Raw genomic sequence first — 21,976 nt, forward strand, 5'->3', positions numbered from 1 at the left:
TTAGACTGTCACCTGATACAAACATGCAGACAAATGTCACGTTGCCTGGTTATTTGTGCTTTTGTATTATATTCTGAGGCTCAAGAAACAGGACACATTTAAACACACAATTTAAACTAAAGTGCATATTCTTAGATAAAAGTATGCTAAAAGAAAAAAAAAAGATTCAAAGAATAGATGAGATTTCATCTTCCCTGCCAGGAATTTTTTGGGTTTCCCCTCAAAATATTAAATGAAAAATTTTAAGGATTTTTTTAGAGTGACGAATATTATTTTAGCTGAGGTACTTGTATATTGTTTCTGTGATGATCAAGACAGTAGCTAACTAGTTATTGGGATAGGTATTTTTCATGTGTTATTCAATTTCCACAAGCACCCCATGAGCAGAATTGCGACTACTTCCACTTGACATGAGGAAACAGGCTTAGAGAGATTACTAATTTGCTACTAACCTGTTTAAGCTTAAACAGAGTCAGAGAATGCAGCTTCATGAGGGAAGGGGCTTTGTCTAGCTCACCGTCCTATCCCCGGTGACCTAGCTCAGTGCCTGGCACCCAGGAGGGGTTCAGTAATTTATGTTCAATGAACTGGCGAATGCAATTTCAGAGCCATACGAACGTTTAACTCTAGACACTTCCAATTTCATAAAAGAAAACCAAGTGTTTTCTTCTTAAATATTTTTAATCTAAAGGACTGCAGATGATTACCTATTTTTCCATTTACGCTTCAAACATTTGGGGTGGATGGAAGGAGGTCCTTTGCAGGCTGTGAGAGTCTAGGTAGAGTAAGAAGGGTGGCCCTGTTCATGGAGTTGAAGCCAGAGGTGGGGAAAGAAAGCATCCACTTGGGGGGAGGAGCAGCCGGGCAGGAGATGCTGAAGTCTGAGTGAGGAGGGTGGTGTCCATCCAGAGACAGTAGGAGTGGCCTGGCACGGGATGAGAAGGCAGGGTGCACTGGAGGGAGCCCCAGGCAGGGTGCTGGAGCCCCACTGGGGTGAAGAAGGCAGCCACGCGGTGGAGGAGGCTGCAGGGGCCACAGGAGAGTGGTTATGCACAGGGGAAGGATCAAAGCCCACAGGGGCAGGCTTCTCGCTGTCAGAGAAGGGAACTGCAAACATGGAAAGAGAGAAAACTAGAAAGGACACTGCAGGGCTGATCAGAATTGGAGTTACCAGTATGAACTCACGGTTCTCCAGTGAGACAGACTGACAGAGATATAAATGGGTGGGTATAACTATGTATGCATATCATATACACTTACATGTTCTCCTTAGCTCTAGCCATTGACAGGACCACGACCAGCAATACTCCAATAACAAACAGCACACCTAGCACCCAAACCTTGCCTTCTAATGCCATTCTCCACTAAAAGGAACTAGGACTCCTCGGAGAAACAGCGAATTCCAGGGGAAGGGCAGGGACAAGATGAGCCTATAACATGTTTCTGCACCAGAAAGTAAGGGAGTGTTCAAAGAATGATGGTGGCATGTTACAAAAATGCAGAAGCTGGCTTAAAGGGGCTTCTTTTACTGGTGAAATCTGGGACAATTTGAGCATCAAAATAAATTATAAGAGTAACAGATTACAACCCACTGAATAAACCCATAAACTGAAATGGGACCATACATAATCTCAAAGTACATCACCTCCAAACACTTATTAATTATAAAGGAAAAAAGAGCCAGCCAGAGACACCTGGCAGACACCACCTTAACCCAAGTAATCCAAGTGAACACCAACAGTAATGGGGCAAGTCAAGATTGTGTCAACTGACAGGATACAATGAAAAGAACGCAGCAGCACTTCTGTAATATTCCTGCCAAGATAACCTCAATCTGAGCATGAGGAACCATAAGACAAACCGAGAGTGAGGGACATTCTACAAAACAATGAAGATGGCCTTGATCTTCAAAAGTTTTATGGTCATAAACGTCAAAGCCTGAGAAACTTTTCCGCATTTAAGGAGACTAAAGAGACATGATAACTAAATAAAATGCACAAAATTCAACTGGATCTTTTTTGCTACGAAAGACATTGTTGGGACAATTGATGAACTTAAATGGAGTCTGAGGATTAGACAGCAGTAAGGTACCAATGTTAATATTTTGATGATTATATTGTAGTTACGTAGGTGAATACCTTTCTAGGAAATATGTAATAAAGTATTTGGGGGTGACAGGGTAACTTGTTGGCAACTTAGTAGTCTTAAATAGTTCAGAAAAAAAAAGTTCTTTTGTACTGAACTTCAACTTTTCCATATATTTGAAATTATTTAAAAATTTAAAAAAATTTTCTTAATGTAGCCAGCAAAAATAACTTTGAAAATACATGTGCCTATGCCTAAGTTATGAAGCTTTTTTCTCTAAATGGCATGAAGATAAACTCTTACAGTACCATTTTATTCCCTCCCCATATATATTTTTTTAATTGGGGGAAAAAGATTCCCTTCTTTTGTGAAACTCCATGAAATCCAGAGAAATATATGATTAGAAGGGATCTAATTAAATTATTGTCCCATTTCTCTGGTAACTTAATTCTAGAAAATAATTTGAGATTCCTCCACTATAAAAAGATTACTTAAAATAAGAAAGCCATGGGGAAAAAAAAAAAAAAAAAAAAGAAAGCCATGGGACTTCCCTGGTGGCACAGTGGTTAAGAATCCACCTGCCAATGCAGGGACACAGGTTCGAGTCCTGGTCTGGGATGATCCCACATGCCGTGGAGCAACTAAGCCCGTGCGCCACGACTGAGCCTGCGCTCTAGAGCCCGCGAGCCACAGCTACTGAAGCCCACGCGCCTAGAGCCTGTGCTCCACAACAAAGACAAGCCACCACAATGAGAAGCCAAGGCACCGCAATGAAAAGAAGCCCCGCCCCCCCGGCTCACCGCAACTAGAGAAAGCCCGCGTGCAGCAACCAAGACCCAACACAGCCAAAAATAAATAAATTAATTTAAAAAAAGAAAGAAAGCCATAACACTTTAAAATAATGTGTATAACCTTTAGATAAAACACAGCATTTGTAACGACTTTACTCAATCCATCCCCATCTTTCTTCTTCCCTTAATAGTCTCCCCTTGCATCCCAGGCCTTAGCCAAAATGAGTAACGTGTTCCCCTCCTACAGGCTCCATGTTCTTTCCCCTCCCTCCCCTCTTTCGCTGTTCGCCACGTTCTTTCCACCCCGAATACCTGTTAGCCATCTTTGTGTTTCCAAATATTACCCATCTTTCAATACCTAACAAAAAATGCCGCTTTCTTCCTGAAGTTTCCTCTGATGACTCTGGCTGGAAGGAAATCTCTTTCTTCTCTCTACTCTATGCCACAGACACTCGTCTACTAGCAGCAACAGAAACTAAGTCTGATTTCTTTATACCTCAACATGATGCCCACCTAACACAGTGACTCTAAACACTGCAGCTATTGATTAAGTATTCACCTAATAGACAAAAATAAATTGAGAGATTTGGGCACAAAAGGGAATGTTTCGTTAAGTTTTAAAATTAATACATAAGGGGAATCCCCTGGCAATCCAGTGGTTAGGACACTGTGCTTTCACTGCAGGGGGCCTGGGTTCAATCCCTGGTTCAGGAACTGAGATCCCACAAGCTGTACAGCGCAGCCACAAATAGTAGTAATAATAATTTTTTTTTTAAATAAAAAAAAATTTGGGCTTCCCTGGTGGCGCAGTGGTTGGGAGTCCGCCTGCTGATGCAGGGGATGCGGGTTCGTGCCCCGGTCCGGGAAGATCCCACATGCCGCGGAGCGGCTGGGCCCGTGAGCCATGGCCGCTGAGCCTGCGCGTCCGGAGCCTGTGCTCCGTAATGGAAGAGGCCATAGCAGTGAGAGGCCCGCGTACCAAAAAAAAAAAAAAAAAAAAAAAATTAAAAAAAAAATTAAAAATTAAAAAAAACCTTATAAATAATGCATAAAAAGATAAACATTTTATCTTACCATTGACAGCATTTGAATGCCTTCATTACTGAAGTTTAACAGCTCCTCACAGTGACATCATGTCTGTCGTGGGGTGTGAAGGTGAGGATGGGAAAATGGGCACTGTTAAATGACTGCTAACCAGGGTGTAAGCTGCGGAGCGTATAAAATGGCAGGGGTTGTGGAGAGCTCAGAGGAAACAACGAGCAGAAATGAAAGTTCAGGAAACGTGGTGATACGGAAGTTCAGGCTACTCACTCTCTTGCTAGTGCTGTCTTTCAAGGTTATCTACTACGCTTTCCATGAGGGCAACAGACTGCTTCTTGAAAGAGAAGTGGGTTTTTTTTCCTCCTTTTCATGTTGTTATTAAACAAACGAAACGCTAGGAAAAACAAACCTTTCTTTTTTCCAAGTGACTGATTTCTAACCACAGGTAGGTAGGAATAGCCAAGAAGCCCATTGTTTCAGGAGTCATTCTGAGCTGATCAAGATCTTGGGCAGTTCAGCTGAGGTAAGGAGGGCCACATGTCTTCAGCTCATTTGTTAAGCCCGGAAGGTAAGACAGAGCCTGGCTTCTGAAGTTACTGCTGTGACACCTCAGGCAACAACAGTAACTAACCTCCTCCTTATTTTCCTTATTTTAACTGGAAAAACTTTTCTTCTCATGTCACATTCAACACTATCTTTCATTCGTGCTTTAAATCTTAGTCATCAATCTAGTGCAAATGTGCATTTCCTGAGAACACAGAGCTATCTTAAGCATAAATTTATAATTATAGCTATATTTTTAACATATTCTCACGTCATTAGAACTGATCATCTGAAGGGCCTCTGAATCTACTCCTAGTGAATGTATGAATATGAATCAGGTCATAGAAAAGAATTTAAAGCAAAATAAAATATGTGCCATAAACATTTATTCTCAAAAAATACTTATGGATGAAATTAAATGATGTCCAGGGTTTACTTCAAAATAAACAGTGGTGGCGGTGGGGGGGGGGGGAATAGCAGATAAGGGATATAGATAAACACAAGCGTCTGTGATTGGACTTCCCTGGTGGCGCAGTGGTTAAGAATCCGCCTGTCAATGCAGGGGAACGGGTTTGAGCCCTGGTCCGGGAAGATCCCACATGCCGAGGAGCAACTAAGCCCGTGTGCCACAACTACTGAGCCTGCGCTCTAGAGCCCGCAAGCCACAACTACTGAGCCCGCACGCCACAACTACTGAAGCCCGCGCACGTAGAGCCCGTGCTCTTCAGCAAGAGAAGCCACCGCAATGAGAAGCCCACGCACCACAACGAAGGGTAGCCCCTGCTCACTGCAACTAGAGAAAGCCTGCGTGCAGCAACGAAGACCCAACACAGACATAAATAAATAAATAAATAGATAAATATATTTTAAAAAGTGTCTGTGATAATCGCTGAGGTTGGCTGGCAGATACATGGGAATCAACGACACTATTCTCTCTTCTTTGATGTCTGTTTGATACTTCCCCAGATAAAATTTATTCTGACAGGGCTTCCCTGGTGGCGCAGTGGTTGAGAGTCCGCCTGCCGATGCAGGGGACACGGGTTCGTGCCCTGGTCCAGGAAGATCCCACATGCCGCGGAGCGGCTGGGCCCGTGAGCCATGGCCGCTGAGCCTGCGCGTCCAGAGCCTGTGCTCCGCAACGGGAGAGGCCACAACAGTGAGAGGCCCGTGTACCACAAAAAAAATTTTTTTAATTAAAAAAAAAATTTATTCTGACAACATTCTTTGGTATCCTGGATAAATTCAGAGAGGAGAGAAGACAAGATAACCTGGCCAGTCAGTGGGAGAGGACAGGCTACTGGGATTCTAAGTGATCCGAGAGGTATTTTCCTCCAAGTAGGCAAAAGTTCAATGGGCACTAGGACTTTTATACACTTGAAAGGGAGCAATAAGTTCTACAGCCTTGAGAATGGCCCCATGGCCTGCTCTTCCCAAGTCTATCATATATTCATCAAATAACAGATATATAACAAATTGGGAAAGAAGCAGACTCGGCAATTATAGAATGGAGAGCCCACGAAGGGTAAATATTGCTAATACTCTGTCACAAATGTTTTCCTTACATTCATCCTAAATAAATTAGCTTTCACATCCTCCTGTCAAACTTGTAGCTGGAAAATCATAAGCTTACCTTTACGTGTCATCACAGAAGTAGTTAAGAAGTCTTTAAAACTACGTAAAGCCACAAGCTAGTGATATCCCACAACTTAATACAGATAACTTATTCATTATTTTAGCTCTGTGCCTGTTTCAGAGTTTTTTAACTGAACAAATTCATGACTGAAGGCAGCCCTAATCTACGTCTCCTATTTAAACTACAGGAAAGTAATGAAAATAGAAGGTATAGAGATTATCTGTTTATAGACTACAGAAAACACTCAGAGTATAAATACATCAATTGTTCTCTATCAAAATTTAACATACCTATTGTTCTCTATCACATTACTCAACACCTTTTTTTGCTGGACTGGCTTATTTTATAGCACTCTGTCATATGACACAGCTGGCATTACTCAGCATTGCTGGTGTTACACCCGCCCTTCTCAAATGAGAAGTTAAGGCAATTAAGAAACATAAGATCAGGCTACAGAAATTCAGATGAAAACATAATCATATACCTATGTCTTGATTTTCATGAGTTGTGTCTCTAAAATACAGGCTTATTAAACATAGGATAACTGCAACACGATGGTCACATCTGCCTTGCTAACTCTACCATCTGAATGGAAAGAAATAAAATTAACTTATTATCTAAGACATTCAGATAGATAAAAAGTCATTTCTCTAAAAACCTAAATGGTACTTTGAAGATTAAATTTGAATGTAGATTTCTCTAACTTCTGATGAATTAACAATATTTCAAACTAAATAATTACGCTACCCACTGAAGGTCCTGCCATCCAAGGTCAACATTCTGCTGTGGCTCAAACCTTCCAGGTGGGAACAGACTGTCTTTCCTCAGCTGATGATACAGAAGACCAAGCTGAAGAAAGCCAGTAAGAATATGAAAACAGGATTACAAATTAGCACGACCTTCCTAGAAACACAATTTGCCTGTGGTTGCATGCACCGCAGTTTGTGGCCGGCTTATTTGCATGCAGGTACCACTCTGGTGTAGAAGCAGAGAGCCTCTAGTCAGAGGATCCTTGAGATCGCGCAGTCCAAGCTACTCATTTTCAGAAGAAAAAGACTAGGTGATTCGTCCAAGATCATACAGCCAGCTGGTGGTAAAGACGCTTTCCATTTCATCACACATAAAGAGAAAATTATTTTAAAGGAAACAGGTTTTCTTTGTATTAGTAAATAGCTAAACTTCCAGCTGAAAGACACTCAGCTATCCAAATTAGCACTCTATATAAACTGCACACCCCAATCTTGGCAACATTTCAAAATAAAAGTAACCTTTCACTCATTTGTTCAACAAGTATCTACTGAATGCCTACCGTATACCAGGACCCTGGCAAAGTTCTAGGAATAAAAAAAGGTCGGTGCCCCAATACCTTCCACTGGGAAGACAGGCATTACATAATCATATACCTGCAAAATTATGAATTATACTAAGTACAGTGATGGAGTTGCAACAGGAGGACCTAATCTAAAATTGTTTGTGGGGGACGGTGGTGGTTAGAATAGGCCTGGCTGCCTGCAGAAGTGACCTTTAAGTTGAAACCTGAAGAATAAACAGGAAGTTAGCCAAATTCAGAGTGCAGGTAAAAGTGTTCCAGACAACATCCACATGCCCTACGAGCAGAAATTCCATTCCTAAGAAAATATCCAACAGAAATATGTATGTATGTGCACCAAAAGACATGTAAAAGGATATTCATACTAGTGTCACTTATAATAGGAAAAATTGGAAAGAAAGCAAATGTCAACAGAATAGTGGAATATTCATACAATGGAATACTACACAGCAATAAAAATGAATAAACCACTGCTATACGCTACAACATGCATGATCTCCCATATTTAACACTGAATGAAAGAAGCTGGGCACAACAGAATACATATTGAATGATTCCATTTATGTTAAGTTGAAAACCAGATAAAACTAATCTATGAGTTAAGAAGTCAGGACAGTGATTATCTTTGCAGATCATGATGGAGATAATTGGAAAGGAACATGAGAGAATCTTCTGAAGAGCCAGCAATAACGTTCTATTCTCGACCTGGTAGTGGTAACATGAATATGTTCACTCTGTAATAAGTCATCAAGTCGAACATTTATCGTTTATATACGTTTCCATGTGTGCAAACAAGTTTATCTTTAAAAATAAAATCCTGAGCAGAAGGAACGGCTTTTGTGAAGACCCTGAGATCAGAAAGAATTTGATACATTCAGAACTAAAAAAAAAAAGGGCCAATGTGGCTGGAACACAGAAACCAACAGACGGTACAGTGTACGACTGAAGAGGGAGACGGACTCGATTTTACTGCAGGTCATTTTAAAGAGTTTGGATTTTAAGTTCAGTGACCAACCCCTGAAGGGTATTAAGCAGGGGAATAATAAGATCTAAACTGTGTATTTAAGAACACTGGAGAGTGGGTAGGGGGAGTGGAAGCAGGGAGACCATTTAAGGAGGCTATTATAATGGTCCATGAAAGAGACTGCAGTGGCTTGACTGGTGTAGAACCAGCTGAAACGGTGAACTGCGTGGATTCTCAATGAAATTAGGAGGTTGAGTTGACTGTACTTGGTAATGGAGTGAATGTGTGAAATGAGAGAGAAGGAGGTGTAGAGGGTGATTCTTAAGTTCTGGTTTAAGCAGCTAGGTGGATGGAGAGCAATCCCTTGAGATAAGGAAGACTGAAGGAGAGCAGATTTGAAGGAATGCAGTGGTCAAGGTGACCATCGACCCAGTACCTGTGCCCACCCTCCCTTACTATGTAGCCATGGTACAGGTGGGGTTTTATGGGAACTCAAACAATCATAGAAATTTCTACCTTCTTTTGCCAATCATCTGCCCAACCCAAGTAGCACCTGATATCCCTGTAGCCACAGCAGTTGGTTCAGGAATGGACACAAAACTCAAACAAGGGGGAGGGCATTTTCATTTTGTAGGTTCTAACCCATTTTCTCAGTTTGAAAAAAAATTGGATCTCAACTGTGCCATCCAAAATAAATAATTATTCTACCCAGCTCTGTAACAGTCCCGCACAGCTTTGCAACATCTACAAATCTGATAACGACCTTTCTACCCCATTCTCCAAGAAAATAATCAAATTGTAAAACAAGATAGGCCAAAGTCACATCCCCAACGTTGACTAAGACAGACCACTAATGAGCACTAATGTACAACCAGCTAGGAATTTACTTAATAATAAGATTCAGGACTTCCCTGATGGTCCAGTGGTTAAGACTCCGTGCTCCCAATGCAGGGTTCCTGGGTTCAATCCCTGGTCAGGGAACTAGATCCCACATGCATGCCACAACTGAAAGATCCGCATGCCGCAACGAAGAGCCCGTGTGCCGCAACTAAGACCCAGCACAGCCAAATAAATAAAATATATTTTTTTTAATTTAAAAAATAAAATAAATAACAATAAGATTCATCCTGCCTATACTTCGAACATGGTCCACAGGATATTAAAAGGCTGTTTATCTACCTTTCAGTAAGGTATTCAACAGACAACAGCAATCCTACGGTCGACTAGTGAACAAAATGAAACATAACCCATAATAAATATTTATTGCGAAGACCTAGTTTATATAAGCAAACAAACTTTATAAAGTTATGTAAGAAGACTATAATAAAAGGGAAGAAGAGAGTATTTTAATAACATTCAATATGTTTTAGTTAATAATTTAATAAGAAGTATTTTGTTTTTTATTTTTTCTTTTAACTGACTTAAGGTATCTTAAAATCATCCAGGAGTATAAAGAGCGCATAAATTCTTTCAGCCTGAACTGAGGGAGTAATTAAATTGGTGTCCAGTTGACCACGAAGAGTTAATGCATATCTCCAAATGCCAAATGTACTCACAGTAATTTGATTAGTTCATTAGCTATGAAATGCACTCCAATGTGAATGCATTGCTTATATTGTGTAACATTACAGAGGAATAACAATGGCTTTCACTTGCAAAATCTATTTTAGTGGAAAAAGATAAACACAAATTCTTATTAACAACCATTAAAAGACTCAAGCAAATTTAAACTGTCACCAGTAAAAACATGATATGCAATTTTTAAATATGTGCCTCCTTTTGGCACTCTGCTTACAAGACTAACCCCAACTGCACTTATCTATTCCACTCTTTCTACCTCTTTCAAGCTTAGAGTTAAAACATAACTAAGTAACAAAATGTCACTGATTCGGACTTTACAACCTCAAAATTTCGGAATGTACTGGCGCTAGATGCAAAGGAAAGCAATACTATTTAAATTGCTACTCATATAACTGGCTCATTTGTTTAAGCTTCTGAACATCTGAAAGTCTTTACATCATCTTTGTTTGTGACTGGGTACAGAATTCTAGGTGGACAGTTTCAGGGCTGTTTTTTTTTTTGTTTTTTCCATTTCAGTACATTAAAGATCTAGCTCTATGTAAAAAAAAAAATAAAAATAAAAATAAATAATAAAGATCTAGCTCTTTCTCATCTGGCTTGGACTGTTTCTGAAGAAGTCCATCATGATTTATTTCTTCCTTCTTCTACGTGTATATCATTTTTTTTTTTCTTTCCTGGGCTGTTTTTAGGGTTTTTCTCTGCGTCACCGTTTTAAGCAATTTGATCACATATTTGGGTGTAGTTCTTTCTCTTCATGGTTCTTCTGCTCGGGGTTCATTTAGCTTCTTGGATCCATGGATTTATAGTTTTCATCAATTTTGGAAACTTGTCAGCCATTATTTCTTCAAATATTTTCCTGCTCCACCCCCTTCCTTCTAGGATTCCAACTGCGCATACATATGGGGCCACTTGAAGTTGTCCCACTGCCCTCTGATGCTCTGTTTATCTATTTTAGTCTGCTTTCCTGTGCTTCATTTTGGGTTGTTTCTATTATTTTGTCTTCAAATTCGCCACTCATTTATCCTGCAGAGTCTAATCTATTAATCCCCATCAGTGTATTGTTTTCATCTCAGACATTGTTTTTTTCAATTCTGGAAGTTTGATTTGGGCCTTTACATTTTTCATGTCTCTCCTTAACATGCTCATTCTTTCCTGTGTTCCTGAACATATGGACTATATTTATAATAGCCGTTTTAATGTTCTTATTAATTTGAGCATCTGTTTCTACAGATTGACTTTTCTCCGCATTACAGGGTATATCTTCCTGCTTCGTTTCACGCATGGTAATTTTTAACTGAATGCCAGACACTGTGAAATTGACAGGGTTGAATGCTGGATATATATGTATATACATTTTGTATTCCTATAAACAGTCTTAATCTTTATTCTGGGATACAGTTGAGTTATTTGGAAATTATCTGGAAACAGTCTGACCCCTTTGGGTCTTGCTTTGAAGCTCTGTCATGCAGGACCAGAGCAGCATGTGGTCTAGAGCTACTTGGCCCCACTACTGAAGTAATATACCCTTCTCTGAGTGTTCAACCCAATCCCCCAAGTATTACCAGTTTTCTCCATTCTGGCTGTTTGGAGCATGAACTATTCCCAGCCCTGAGCTCCAGGAATTTTTCTGCCTGCTCCTCTTTGGTGGTTCTTTCCTGCCTTGATAGCTTCCTCATACACTGGCACCAATCAGAACTCAGCTGATGCCTCAAGTGGAATCCGCTACACATCTCAGGAGCTCCGTGCAGTTATACCTTTTCTGGTACTTAGTCCTGAGAATTCTAGATGCTCGCGTTTCGCCGAAGCCCCTACTCTATCTCCTCAACTCAGGGAGACTGCCAGGCTTTGTCTGGGTTGACCCTGCTGCTGCTGTAGCCTGGAAGCTCTCAAGGCAGTGACTGCAAGGCTCCCCTCATTTGTTTCCCTTCTCTTAGGGATCAGTGTCTTGTGCTGTCTATTGTTCAAGAGCTGAAAATTGTTTCACATTTTTTTGTTCGTTATTTTGTTGTTGTTATTTAAGGTGGGAGGGCAAATACAGATCCTGTTACACCATCATGCTCAGAAGCAAGTATCCTGCTACATTCCTGGCCTAGTTATATTTTAAGGACATTTTAGAACATCTGAGAGACCTGAAATCATATAATAAGAAGTCACATAACAAGGCTTTACTGTTCAGTGAGAGAGAAATTTTTTGCCTTCACTTTTATTTCCTCATAGCACACTTAAGTGGTAAAGAAATGAAGGCACTTAGGAACGACTACTGGCCCTATGTTAGCAGGCTAATCCTGCTGCCCAGGATAGAGAAGTAAGGTTGATTTTTTTTTAAGTGTTGATATTTAAGTTGCTATTTATTTTCTTTTCTATTAAATATGAACATTCCAAAAATGATTTACAAAAAGAAAATGAATTTTTGCAACCCTAACATAAAGTGATATATAACAAGTCTAAATTTCATTTTTCTGCACAGAAAAAGTCAACTATAAAAAAGGCACTTCTGGGCTTCCATGGTGGCGCAGTGGTTGAGAGTCCGCCTGCCGATGCAGGGGACACGTGTTCGTGCCCCGGTCCAGGAAGATCCCACGTGCCGCGGAGCGGCTGGGCCCGTGAGCCATGGCCGCTGAGCCTGCGCGTCCGGAGCCTGTGCTCCGCAACAGGAGAGGCCACAACAGTGAAAGGCCCACGTACCGCAGGAAAAAAAAAAAAAAATTCTTAAAAAAAAAAAAGGCACTTCCTTCCTCAACTTGAAATTTTTTCTTAAAAAGGGATAAGATACTGCAACTTATCTAAAGGGCAATCGTGCTGACTAGTAGCATTTGGCAATTAAAAAAACAAACAAAAAACTATGCACACTGCTTGTCATCACCACCTACTACACTCATCCAAAATTCTAAAACCTGACATTTAACTTGGCCTGGCAAAGTTAAAACATAAAGTTTCTAATTACCTAACGCTAAATCAAACCATGTTTCCCTCTTAGATATTAACAGTTTGTAGGTAAAAACACAGCAAGTTTAACACTTCCCTCATTAGAAAATGCTTACCATTTCACTCTAAAGTCTACTGGCATTCTTTTCTTTTTGCTCTTCATTCCTCAACCCCCCCAAATAATAACCACCACCCTAACAAAAGTATAAATAATAATTACAGCGAAAAAGCAAATGGTAAGACTATGTCATTAGAGAAGTTATTTAATCTCTCCAAGCCTCAGTTTCCACATCTGCGAAATGTGGATAAAAGTACAACCCACAGAATTAAATGAAATAAAGCATGTCTAATGCCAGTCTAAACTGTATGCTGAGATGGTCTGGGACACTTCAGCAAACTCTCAGGAGAGACGAGGGATATTTTAAATGGAAAGAAACACGGAGATATTCAACACATGCTGGACACTGCCCAAACTATTAGCTTGGGGTAGTTCAGAGTTTTAACATTTGATTGCAGTATGTTCCTTTATGACATCAGACATCATATTTTAGTGAAGCTGGGTTTTCAGTGGTTGCTGCGATTAAAAAACAAACAAGTACTGCTCCAGAATCAACGTGGAACAGGCAATGAGCGTGGTGCTTTTCAATCTGGTGCCAAGGTCTGGAAAGCTGTTCAGTGCTCAACAGGCATTCCCATACCGTAAATAAAGAACTGTGGCTATTTATGAAGGAAATAAATTATTTTCAATTTCTTTGCAATATTTTTTCCAAACAGCTACTAAAGGTTGTTAGGACATAAATATTTATTGTTTGGACCTAACTATTTAATGAACACAACGGTGGCTTACGGGTGCTGTTAAAAACTTAATAAGACCCCAAGGATGCCATAAAAGAGAAAGCTTAGGCCTCTCTGGCTTAATGTTGTGACTAGCAGAGTAACTTCCAGTGAATAGCAAGTATGACTCCTTTACCGTGTACAGTTTCATAGAAAAGGCAAGACACTTCACATTCTGTGACAAAGAGCTCCAGAATTTTATCCCTCTGTTTTACAGCTCAGGTTTCCATGATAAAAGAAAACAAATTAGGTAGACAAAGACACTTAGACGGACAATGTGGGGTAAAACCAGGTCCAGAGTTAAAGCCTGAAGATAATCTTACCACTAGACAGATAAACGCAATTAATCCTTCCTACCGTACCAGTATGTGACACCCAAAAGAATGATAGCTCTCATTTTAAGAGTTAGGAATTTACATCAACACCGTACATCCCCGTCTTTTAAAAAGGTGATCCATAACTTCACAATATTTAATTTACACACTACTGTAACTCTATGCAACTTCTGAAGACAGGTTAAGGGGTACAAGAAACTGTTTAGAGCAAGTAAGTCATTTGGTCCAATATTATTTTAATGTAATGGTTATTTGCTCCCTCCCTTTTATGTGACGACATACTATGACATACAACACATGCACAATCATTCACTTATGAACAAACGAGTAAGACGCCACTCAGACTAACATTTGTATACCCAGAGGGTCAACCAACCACACACAACTAGCAAGGCTATGATACAGCTATGCAGCATAAACGGGCAACACTGCGGACCCTAAAAGTGAGCACCATATATACATTTGAATATTAAAAAACCATTGAAAATCAAACACATATGGGTTAGTTAAAAGGCGCCATTCCAAGGCTATACATAATCACAGGAAAAAGTATTTACATTACTTGGAAAACAGCTGCAACAAAGAGTTTATTGCCAATGCCCTTTATAAACTCCTCTCTTACGTTTAATACAGATGTTACGCTCACTATCTATGTGACCCGCACATCAGCCTCCATTTCCGATGTGCTGACCTTCCCTTTACTCCATCTTCTATTTAGGATACAATTATAAAGCAAATTATTTACCTTTACTAAAGCATGAGATGGGTTGTAAAATAATGAGATAGCCTGTGAATTTAAAGCATGTATCTATCTGACTGGCTACTTGTCCGTCCCTTGTGATGGTCTTTTCATGTGTCTAACTGTACAAAGTGGAGGAAAACTGAACTCAACACGAAACTGACAGATGTCTTCCTTTATCTCTTAAAAAATTAGTTTCGGGCTTCCCTGGTGGCGCAGTGGTTGAGAATCCACCTGCCAATGCAGGGGACACGGGTTCGAGCCCTGGTCTGGGAAGATCCCACATGCTGCGGAGCAACTAGGCCCGTGAGCCACAACTACTGAGCCTGCGTGTCTGGAGCCTGTGCTCCGCAACAAGAGAGGCCACGATAGTGAGAGGCCCGTGCACCGCGATGAAGAGTGGCCCCTGCTTGCCACAACTGGAGAAAGCCCTCGCGCAGAAACGGGGACCCAACGCAGCCAAAAATAAATAAATTTAAAAAAAAATTAGTTTCCAAGAAGAAGGGTGTAGTGTTACAACTTGCTGACCATCACTCTTGTGCTTATGCTGGCTCAGACGCAGTATACCAGGCACAGAGAGTCCACTTGCTACACTGAGTCACTGCTCCACAGACATCAAATTTTTGGTTCAACTGAACATTTTTCTGGACTAGTAATTTTCAAAAATGAGTAACACTGAAAATGGGCATGTGGCTAAAAAACATATTAACTATTACCTAAGAACGTTCCAGAAGGTTTCTTAAATTTTTATTTTGTTATTATTATTTTTTTCACTTTTGGCCGTGCCTCGAGGCATGTGGGATCTTAGTTCCCCAACCAGGGATCAAACCCGTGCCCCATGCAGTGGAAGTGTGGAGTCTTAACCACTGGACTGCCAGGGAAGTCCAAAGGTTTCTTTAAATAAATAAATGCAATGAAAGAAATCGATACAATTTTCCATCTCAAGAAAAGTAATTTTAAAACAAACTGCTAACAGTACTTATGGCAGTTATGAAGAACATTCGTCACACACATTTTAATTGGCATTTCAGAAAAACCTTAACGATGTGGTTAATAGTTATTTCCAAGAGAATTTTTCAGTAACAAATCCAAACAATGTGTAACGTATGTGTTTCACATCAGCAGTTCGGTCAAACAGCAATTCTTTAAAAGACAGAAAATAAATTTTATATGAAAAGGTACCACACTTTCAAACACAGAATACTGCACTACAAACACAGAATACTATAATCTACATTAGGTTAGTCTTCCCCCCATGCCATTCATTTAATAATCATTTATTCTGCAATATGAGTAAGACACTGAACTAAGCACTAGGGATACAAAGATTACTGAGACCTGGGCCTTTTCCTCAAGGAGTGAAGCATCCAGATGCAGAAACCTGAACACAGTTCCACGTTCTGTGAAAAGCACTAGACTAAAAGTGCTATGGGAACACCAGCACTTGGTTCAGGCTGAGGGTTTCAAGGAAACTCATTACGGACCCCACAGTAGACAGTAACAGCACTGAAATTCTGGAAACATGGTTATTTTGGATAGCGTCTGCGAGCCAAAAAAGTTATGCCATAATCTATCATAGAAAGGCCTATATAAACCATGCTCAGAAATGCTCATCCCAATCTAATTATATCAGAATCTCTGTGGGGCTGGAGCCCAGACACCAGTATTTGTAAAAAACCTTCCCAGGGAATTATAATGTGCACACAGGGCTGAAAATCACTGATTCATTGATTGATTAAGTCATAGCATCATGACTGATTTAACATCTTTATCAACATTAAGACAGAATTCTAAGGCTTGATTAATTAGTGGATACTTGGGTCCTAAGAGGACCCATGAGCTGAGTTTATTTTCACTTGCACCCTATTTTTTAATATGTGCTAATAATAGGAAAAATGACATTTCATATTGGTTATCTCATGACACTTCTGGCCTAAGCCAAGAAAATTAAGTGACTGTCAGTCCTTAACGATATGTATTGCCTAAGATGTCTAATTGTTTAAACTTTAAACCCAGGCAACTGAAGCCTGTAGAAGTCACAAACTTTGGGTACGTGAAACTGAGTCCTGCTAGGGTCACTCTCACCATGTACGTTCAAGAAAAACACCTGCACACAAGCATGTAGAGAACAACAAAAGCAGCATACAAAAAGCATTCATCTTGTGATACAGACTAAGTTCCACAAAATGAAGGGAAGGAAGAGACAAGAGTGAGCTGGAGGGGCAGATTCTCATTAAGGAAGAAGACTCAAGCTGGAACTGACAGGCTTCGACTGGAAAGGCAGAAAAAAGCATTCTAGCAGTCTTGGAGGAAGAGGGACAGCATGATGACGGTTGGAAAAAAGCACGCTACTTTGGGAGAGCACTGAGGAAACACCAGTCTCCCTTAAAGGAGATCAACACTGAACCAACAGGGTGGCACCAAATGATGGCAGGCCTTGATTGACAGGCTGAGAAGTCTGAACTTAATCTTATTGAAAAATAGGGTTACATTTGGGTTTAATATCAAAAATGATTTTAGGAGATTCTTCTGGTAGATTAATATGCAAGATGCATCGAAATTCAAAGGTCTGAGATTGGTGAAGATAAACAGAACACCTCAGTATTTTACAAGCACAGCCCCCTGAATACAACAGGCACTAACAAAATGTGAAGGTTTGAAAAATGAACATTCTACAGCACAAAAAATACACACTTTGGTATCATTCTGACCTGAATGTCAAATTAATTTTATATGTCAAGTAAGTTATAAAAAGGTCTGTTAGCTCTTAAATATTAATGTCTTAAATATGAAAGTTTACAGTAGAAAAGCTAATTAGTAGAAAAGCTAATGACATACCCAAGAGATCATATATCCATTTATGCTAGCTTTACGGAGAGAGGCAACATTCACAGTTTTTTTCTCCTGAAAAGAATTACTTATATAGTCTAAATCTAATGAAAATAAAAAGAGTTAATAAATAGTTAAGACAATGTTTTTAAGATTCTTTTCCTTAAAATGAATGTTAATGCCAAAATGGATGGTTTGGGAAGTTGTTTTGTTTTGTTTTTTTAAACCACTATTTGGCATAAAAGAGAGGACTGCTGGAGGTCTGGAAGTAGGATTATCCTTAAGCTTCCTGACCTTGGAGTAAAGTATAGCAATAACCCTAATAACTATAGGTAATACAAACTTTGTAGCTGAAAATTTGACTTCCCATCATTACCAGTTATCACAATTAGAGAAACATTTAGAATTTAGACAAATTAGGAAATCACCAAAACACACAAGCAGCTGAAAAGGGTTTCACATGCTAAAACAAACCTTTTTCCCCCACAGATAGTTTTATCTAGATAGAATTCATCAGTATAAGAGTAATATTTGTAGTATGAAGAAACATGCTTTACAAAATTAATATTGTAGCAAGTAACATTTTAGTTGATTTAAGCATAAATAACAATGTATCAGTAAATGAATTAAGTCTGACTGAATATAACCCATATTACTAACACTTGTTTCTTAGAACACATACAGCCTCTTCCTGTTCACTCAAACCATGTTACCACATGTACCAAAAAATACGTATTTCTTATACATTGTTCTCTGCTTAAGACTTTTCATTATGTCACTATCCTTTTCCCCAATCAGGATAAAATTTTGCTATTTCAGAGTATTAAGATCAATCAGGTTTAACTGATACTAATATTCTGTACGTTAGTATTCTGTATGCAGAGATTAGGGCCTCCTGCCCTTCACTACTGAATATGGAGAAAGTTTAACAGTTCAAAATATTTAGGGGCTTACAGTTGTAAGTATGCCTTTCAAATGGTATTTTTAATTTTTAAAAATATGACCAATAACTAAACTGATCCTACACAGCAAAAGCATAATACAGAACAAGTCGTTACCACTAGAGAGCCTCTGACAACACAGTCACATTTGAAATAATCCTAAATTGAGGTTACCAGACGAAATCTTATATTAGCAAGTGTAATGTTCAAATTAATCTTTTTCGTTTTAATTTCATCCATCTGCCCACAAAATAACCCAAGCCTTACTAATCTACTATTTTTCTTGTGGTGCAGTAGTCCTTTTCTTTAAAATAAACTATCAGAGTAGTTTCTTAAACAATATGAAATCAATCACCTACCTTACATGAAATTTTGAAGGTTGTTTACAATCCTCTTAATGAAAATGTAAGCATCTCACCATAAAATCCTCCAACAATATTAAATAAATACTCTTATAGTCCATTACTACAACTGACCTATAAGAAATGCTGTTCATTACAGCCAAAATGTCAAGCAAGCCATCTTACAGGTTTATGTGATATGCTATACACAGCAACGATAATTTTTTGGAAAGAAAGATTTACTTTGAGAAGCGGCAGAAGAACCCAAGAAAGCAAAAATCTGTACCAAAACCTGCATCTTCCCCAGCCCCAACAAAAACCTGCAGTGGAGGAAGAAAAGAAAATAAAAGTTTTAAAGAAAATAAGGTCTGGTTAAAAGGAAATAAAAGCATATCAGAGTCTTCTTTAAAAAATGGTTGAAGCTGAATTATTTCAAGCAAAACAGACCCTGATCAGCTGGGCTGTGAGAGATGACTTACAGAGCACAGCTACAGCCCCAGACTCGAACATGAGACATTCTTCCTTATGCCTAGTTTCCACTATGAGGCTGAAAGGTGGAGGATCCAATTTGTGATAGATCCGAAATCCTTTGCTGAACGCCATTCTCCTTTCTTCCGAGGCAGCCCTGTGAAAACCAAGCAAAGCAAAGCAAATGAAGCTAATGTTTCCTTCTGCAGCAAAGGACTGCAAGGCATCCAGAAGTCCCTCCCTGCCAGGTTTTGATGGGGGGGTGGGGTGGTAAAAAAAAAAAGGTGGGGGGAGCTTGGGGAGAGAATGGTTGATTCCAAAAGATAAGTCGTCACTTAATTTTACCGAAAAGCAAGAGGAAAAGCTGCCAATTCTCACAGCAAGGCAAGACAGGGTTTTATCACTCCAAGTCCATGAACGGTTTGGTGAAGATGAGTTTCCCCTTTACTTAATGTTTACCAAAAGGAAACATTTTGAGCGTATTTCGCTCGGAGTTGTTTATCAGCTTCCTGCTTCAGAATTTGTCAACTACGTTGAAAGGGAAACGATTCGGAAACTTCAAGCCGATCCTCTGCGGGGCAAGAAGAGGTAGGTGCGAAGGAAGGTTAACAAGGCTGATTCAAAGCGCCTTAGGGGGCGAGAGAAGGGGAAAGGATTATCCGACACAACGGCCTCTCCCGGGGGCGGCGGTGAAGGGCAAGAGCAGCGGTACAGGCTACCGCCGCCTCCAGCCCAGCGCCAGGGCACCGCCGGCTGAGGGGTCCGCAGGCAGCAGCCAGTGGATATGAATGGCCACCCGGGAAGAGTCACGAGTCGGGACACGGACCGGACCGAGGCTCCTCGGGGTTTCCCGGCTGTCGACCGCCCGGAGAGCGGCTCCTTCCCAGGGGGACAGAAGTGCGGAGCAGCCCGATCCCTCCATTATACGCCAGAAGAGATGACCAGGCGCCCAAACTGACTCGGTGCCTTTCCCGCGGGCAGGCTGACAGCCGCTGTCACCTCTGCTCCCCGCCCGACGCGGCGCCCCGCACAACCGGTGGTCTCCCAACCACCCCGCCTGCCCTCCAGTACCTGGCTGCCCGCGGTCGCCGCTCACCGCTCCCGCCCAGGCTGCGGAGGTGGAGACTGCTTCAGGAAGCGCCGGCCCGCGCGCCCCGCAGCCGGTGCGTCTGGCCGCTGCCGCTCCCCGCCCCCCCCACCAGCCGGCCGGCTCACCTCTTCCTCCGGCTCCTCCTCCTCCTTCTTCCGCAGCCGCCGCCACCGCCGCCACAGCCGCCCGAAGCGTCACTTCCGCTCCAGCAGGCCCATCTCTTCCGCATGGCGCAGCGGCCGGGGGCGGAAGGCCCGCCCCTCGCGGGGAAGGGCGGGGCTTCGGGGGGAGGTCCCGCCCCCTCTGGGATGCCCTGCTGGCCAGGTAACCGTGAGCTGCCCGCCGCCTCCACGCGCAGCGACCTTCTCCTCGGGCGGCGTGTTCCCCAAGCTGCAGCTGCAGGTCCCACCGCTGAGGATGCTGGGAGAGGGAGAATGCGGCCTCCCCGGGCCCCTCGCGTGGGCTTTTCAGAGCTTACCAACCACGGGGAGGGACTCAGGGGAAAAGCTTTGGGGGCCGGGTATTGATAGGTGCCCAAGAAGGGTATCAGGACCACCCCCTGCCTCCCCCGCCTAACTGGCTTGGGGGGAGGCTTCGGGACAGTCAGCACGCTGGGCAACAGGGCAGCGCCTGAAGAGCTGTCCATGGTGTCTCACTGCGAACAGCGCAGAGTTCTTATTCTGAGCGTCTGGGTAGGTAGCAGGAAGAAGAACTAATGGCTGCTTTGGAACAACTCTGTTCGCTGCCTTTTCTTCTGGTGTGCTCTGGAGCCCTCAGGAGCACTATTAAAAAAGGGTGCTCGTAAAATGTATATCTCAGAAATAACTAAATTTCCTTGCCAATTGCATTATTATGAACTTTCATCAAATCTTTAACCGTGGTCATTTTTAAGTCTTTTGTCATTTACAGACAGTTCTGGGTGTACTCTGATGCTTTTGCAAATATGTTCCTATAAAAGGGTTTCATCTTCAAGGAATTCATGGAAAAGACTCTGACAAGTACAGATTTCTGGTAACTGACCATACTGCTGAACTGAATGAATAAGCATTTTCAGAGCTCTAATGGAAAACTGATGAATTCATAAAAGTTTTAACAAAAGATCAAGATGAAAAAATAATTAATTACATGGGACTGAGTGAACTGATGAGAATGATTATAATTCTCGTGACTTTCTGTTTGAATTTAAAAAAAAATCCCACAAGGACTCAGAGGCAAAAAATATACAAATCAATTTTCACTGCAAAGTAAAGGAGCTGTTACAGTGGAGGATTCCTGGACTGAATGTCAATATTATGACAGTATGAGTGTGTTTCGTGTTTGGTAATTGCAACATTGTTGCTTTTGTTGTGGTCATCCATTTACAATGCTTGGTGTCAGTTTATTTATCTCTTGTAAAAATAAAATACAGTGTGTGTGTGTGTGTGTGTGTGTGTGTGTGGAAAAAAAAAAAAAGAGTGCTCAGCTGTATGTACGGTGGAGTGGAAAGTTCCAAGTCAGGATCTCCAG

The 21,976-nt window shown here is 41.1% G+C and overlaps 1 protein-coding gene across 4 annotated transcripts in view; it reads right to left on the reverse strand.

Annotated features, from left to right (window-relative positions):
* Positions 1–20,699, reverse strand: part of SYNJ1 (synaptojanin 1) — an 87,076-nt gene extending 66,377 nt beyond the window's left edge. For 2 of the 4 annotated variants that reach the window (XM_065876701.1, XM_065876702.1), the window contains exon 1: positions 19,392–19,515. In XM_065876701.1, coding sequence (XP_065732773.1) covers positions 19,392–19,515 — 124 coding nt within the window. Of the gene's footprint in view, positions 1–19,391; positions 19,538–20,476; positions 20,561–20,595 lie in introns of those variants that run through there. The other 2 variants (XM_065876700.1, XM_065876703.1) reach the window with 2 other exon arrangements.
* Positions 20,700–21,976: the final 1,277 nt, after the last annotated feature.

This window comes from Phocoena phocoena, chromosome 4 (assembly GCF_963924675.1).
Source record: "Phocoena phocoena chromosome 4, mPhoPho1.1, whole genome shotgun sequence".
NCBI lineage: Eukaryota > Metazoa > Chordata > Mammalia > Artiodactyla > Phocoenidae > Phocoena > Phocoena phocoena.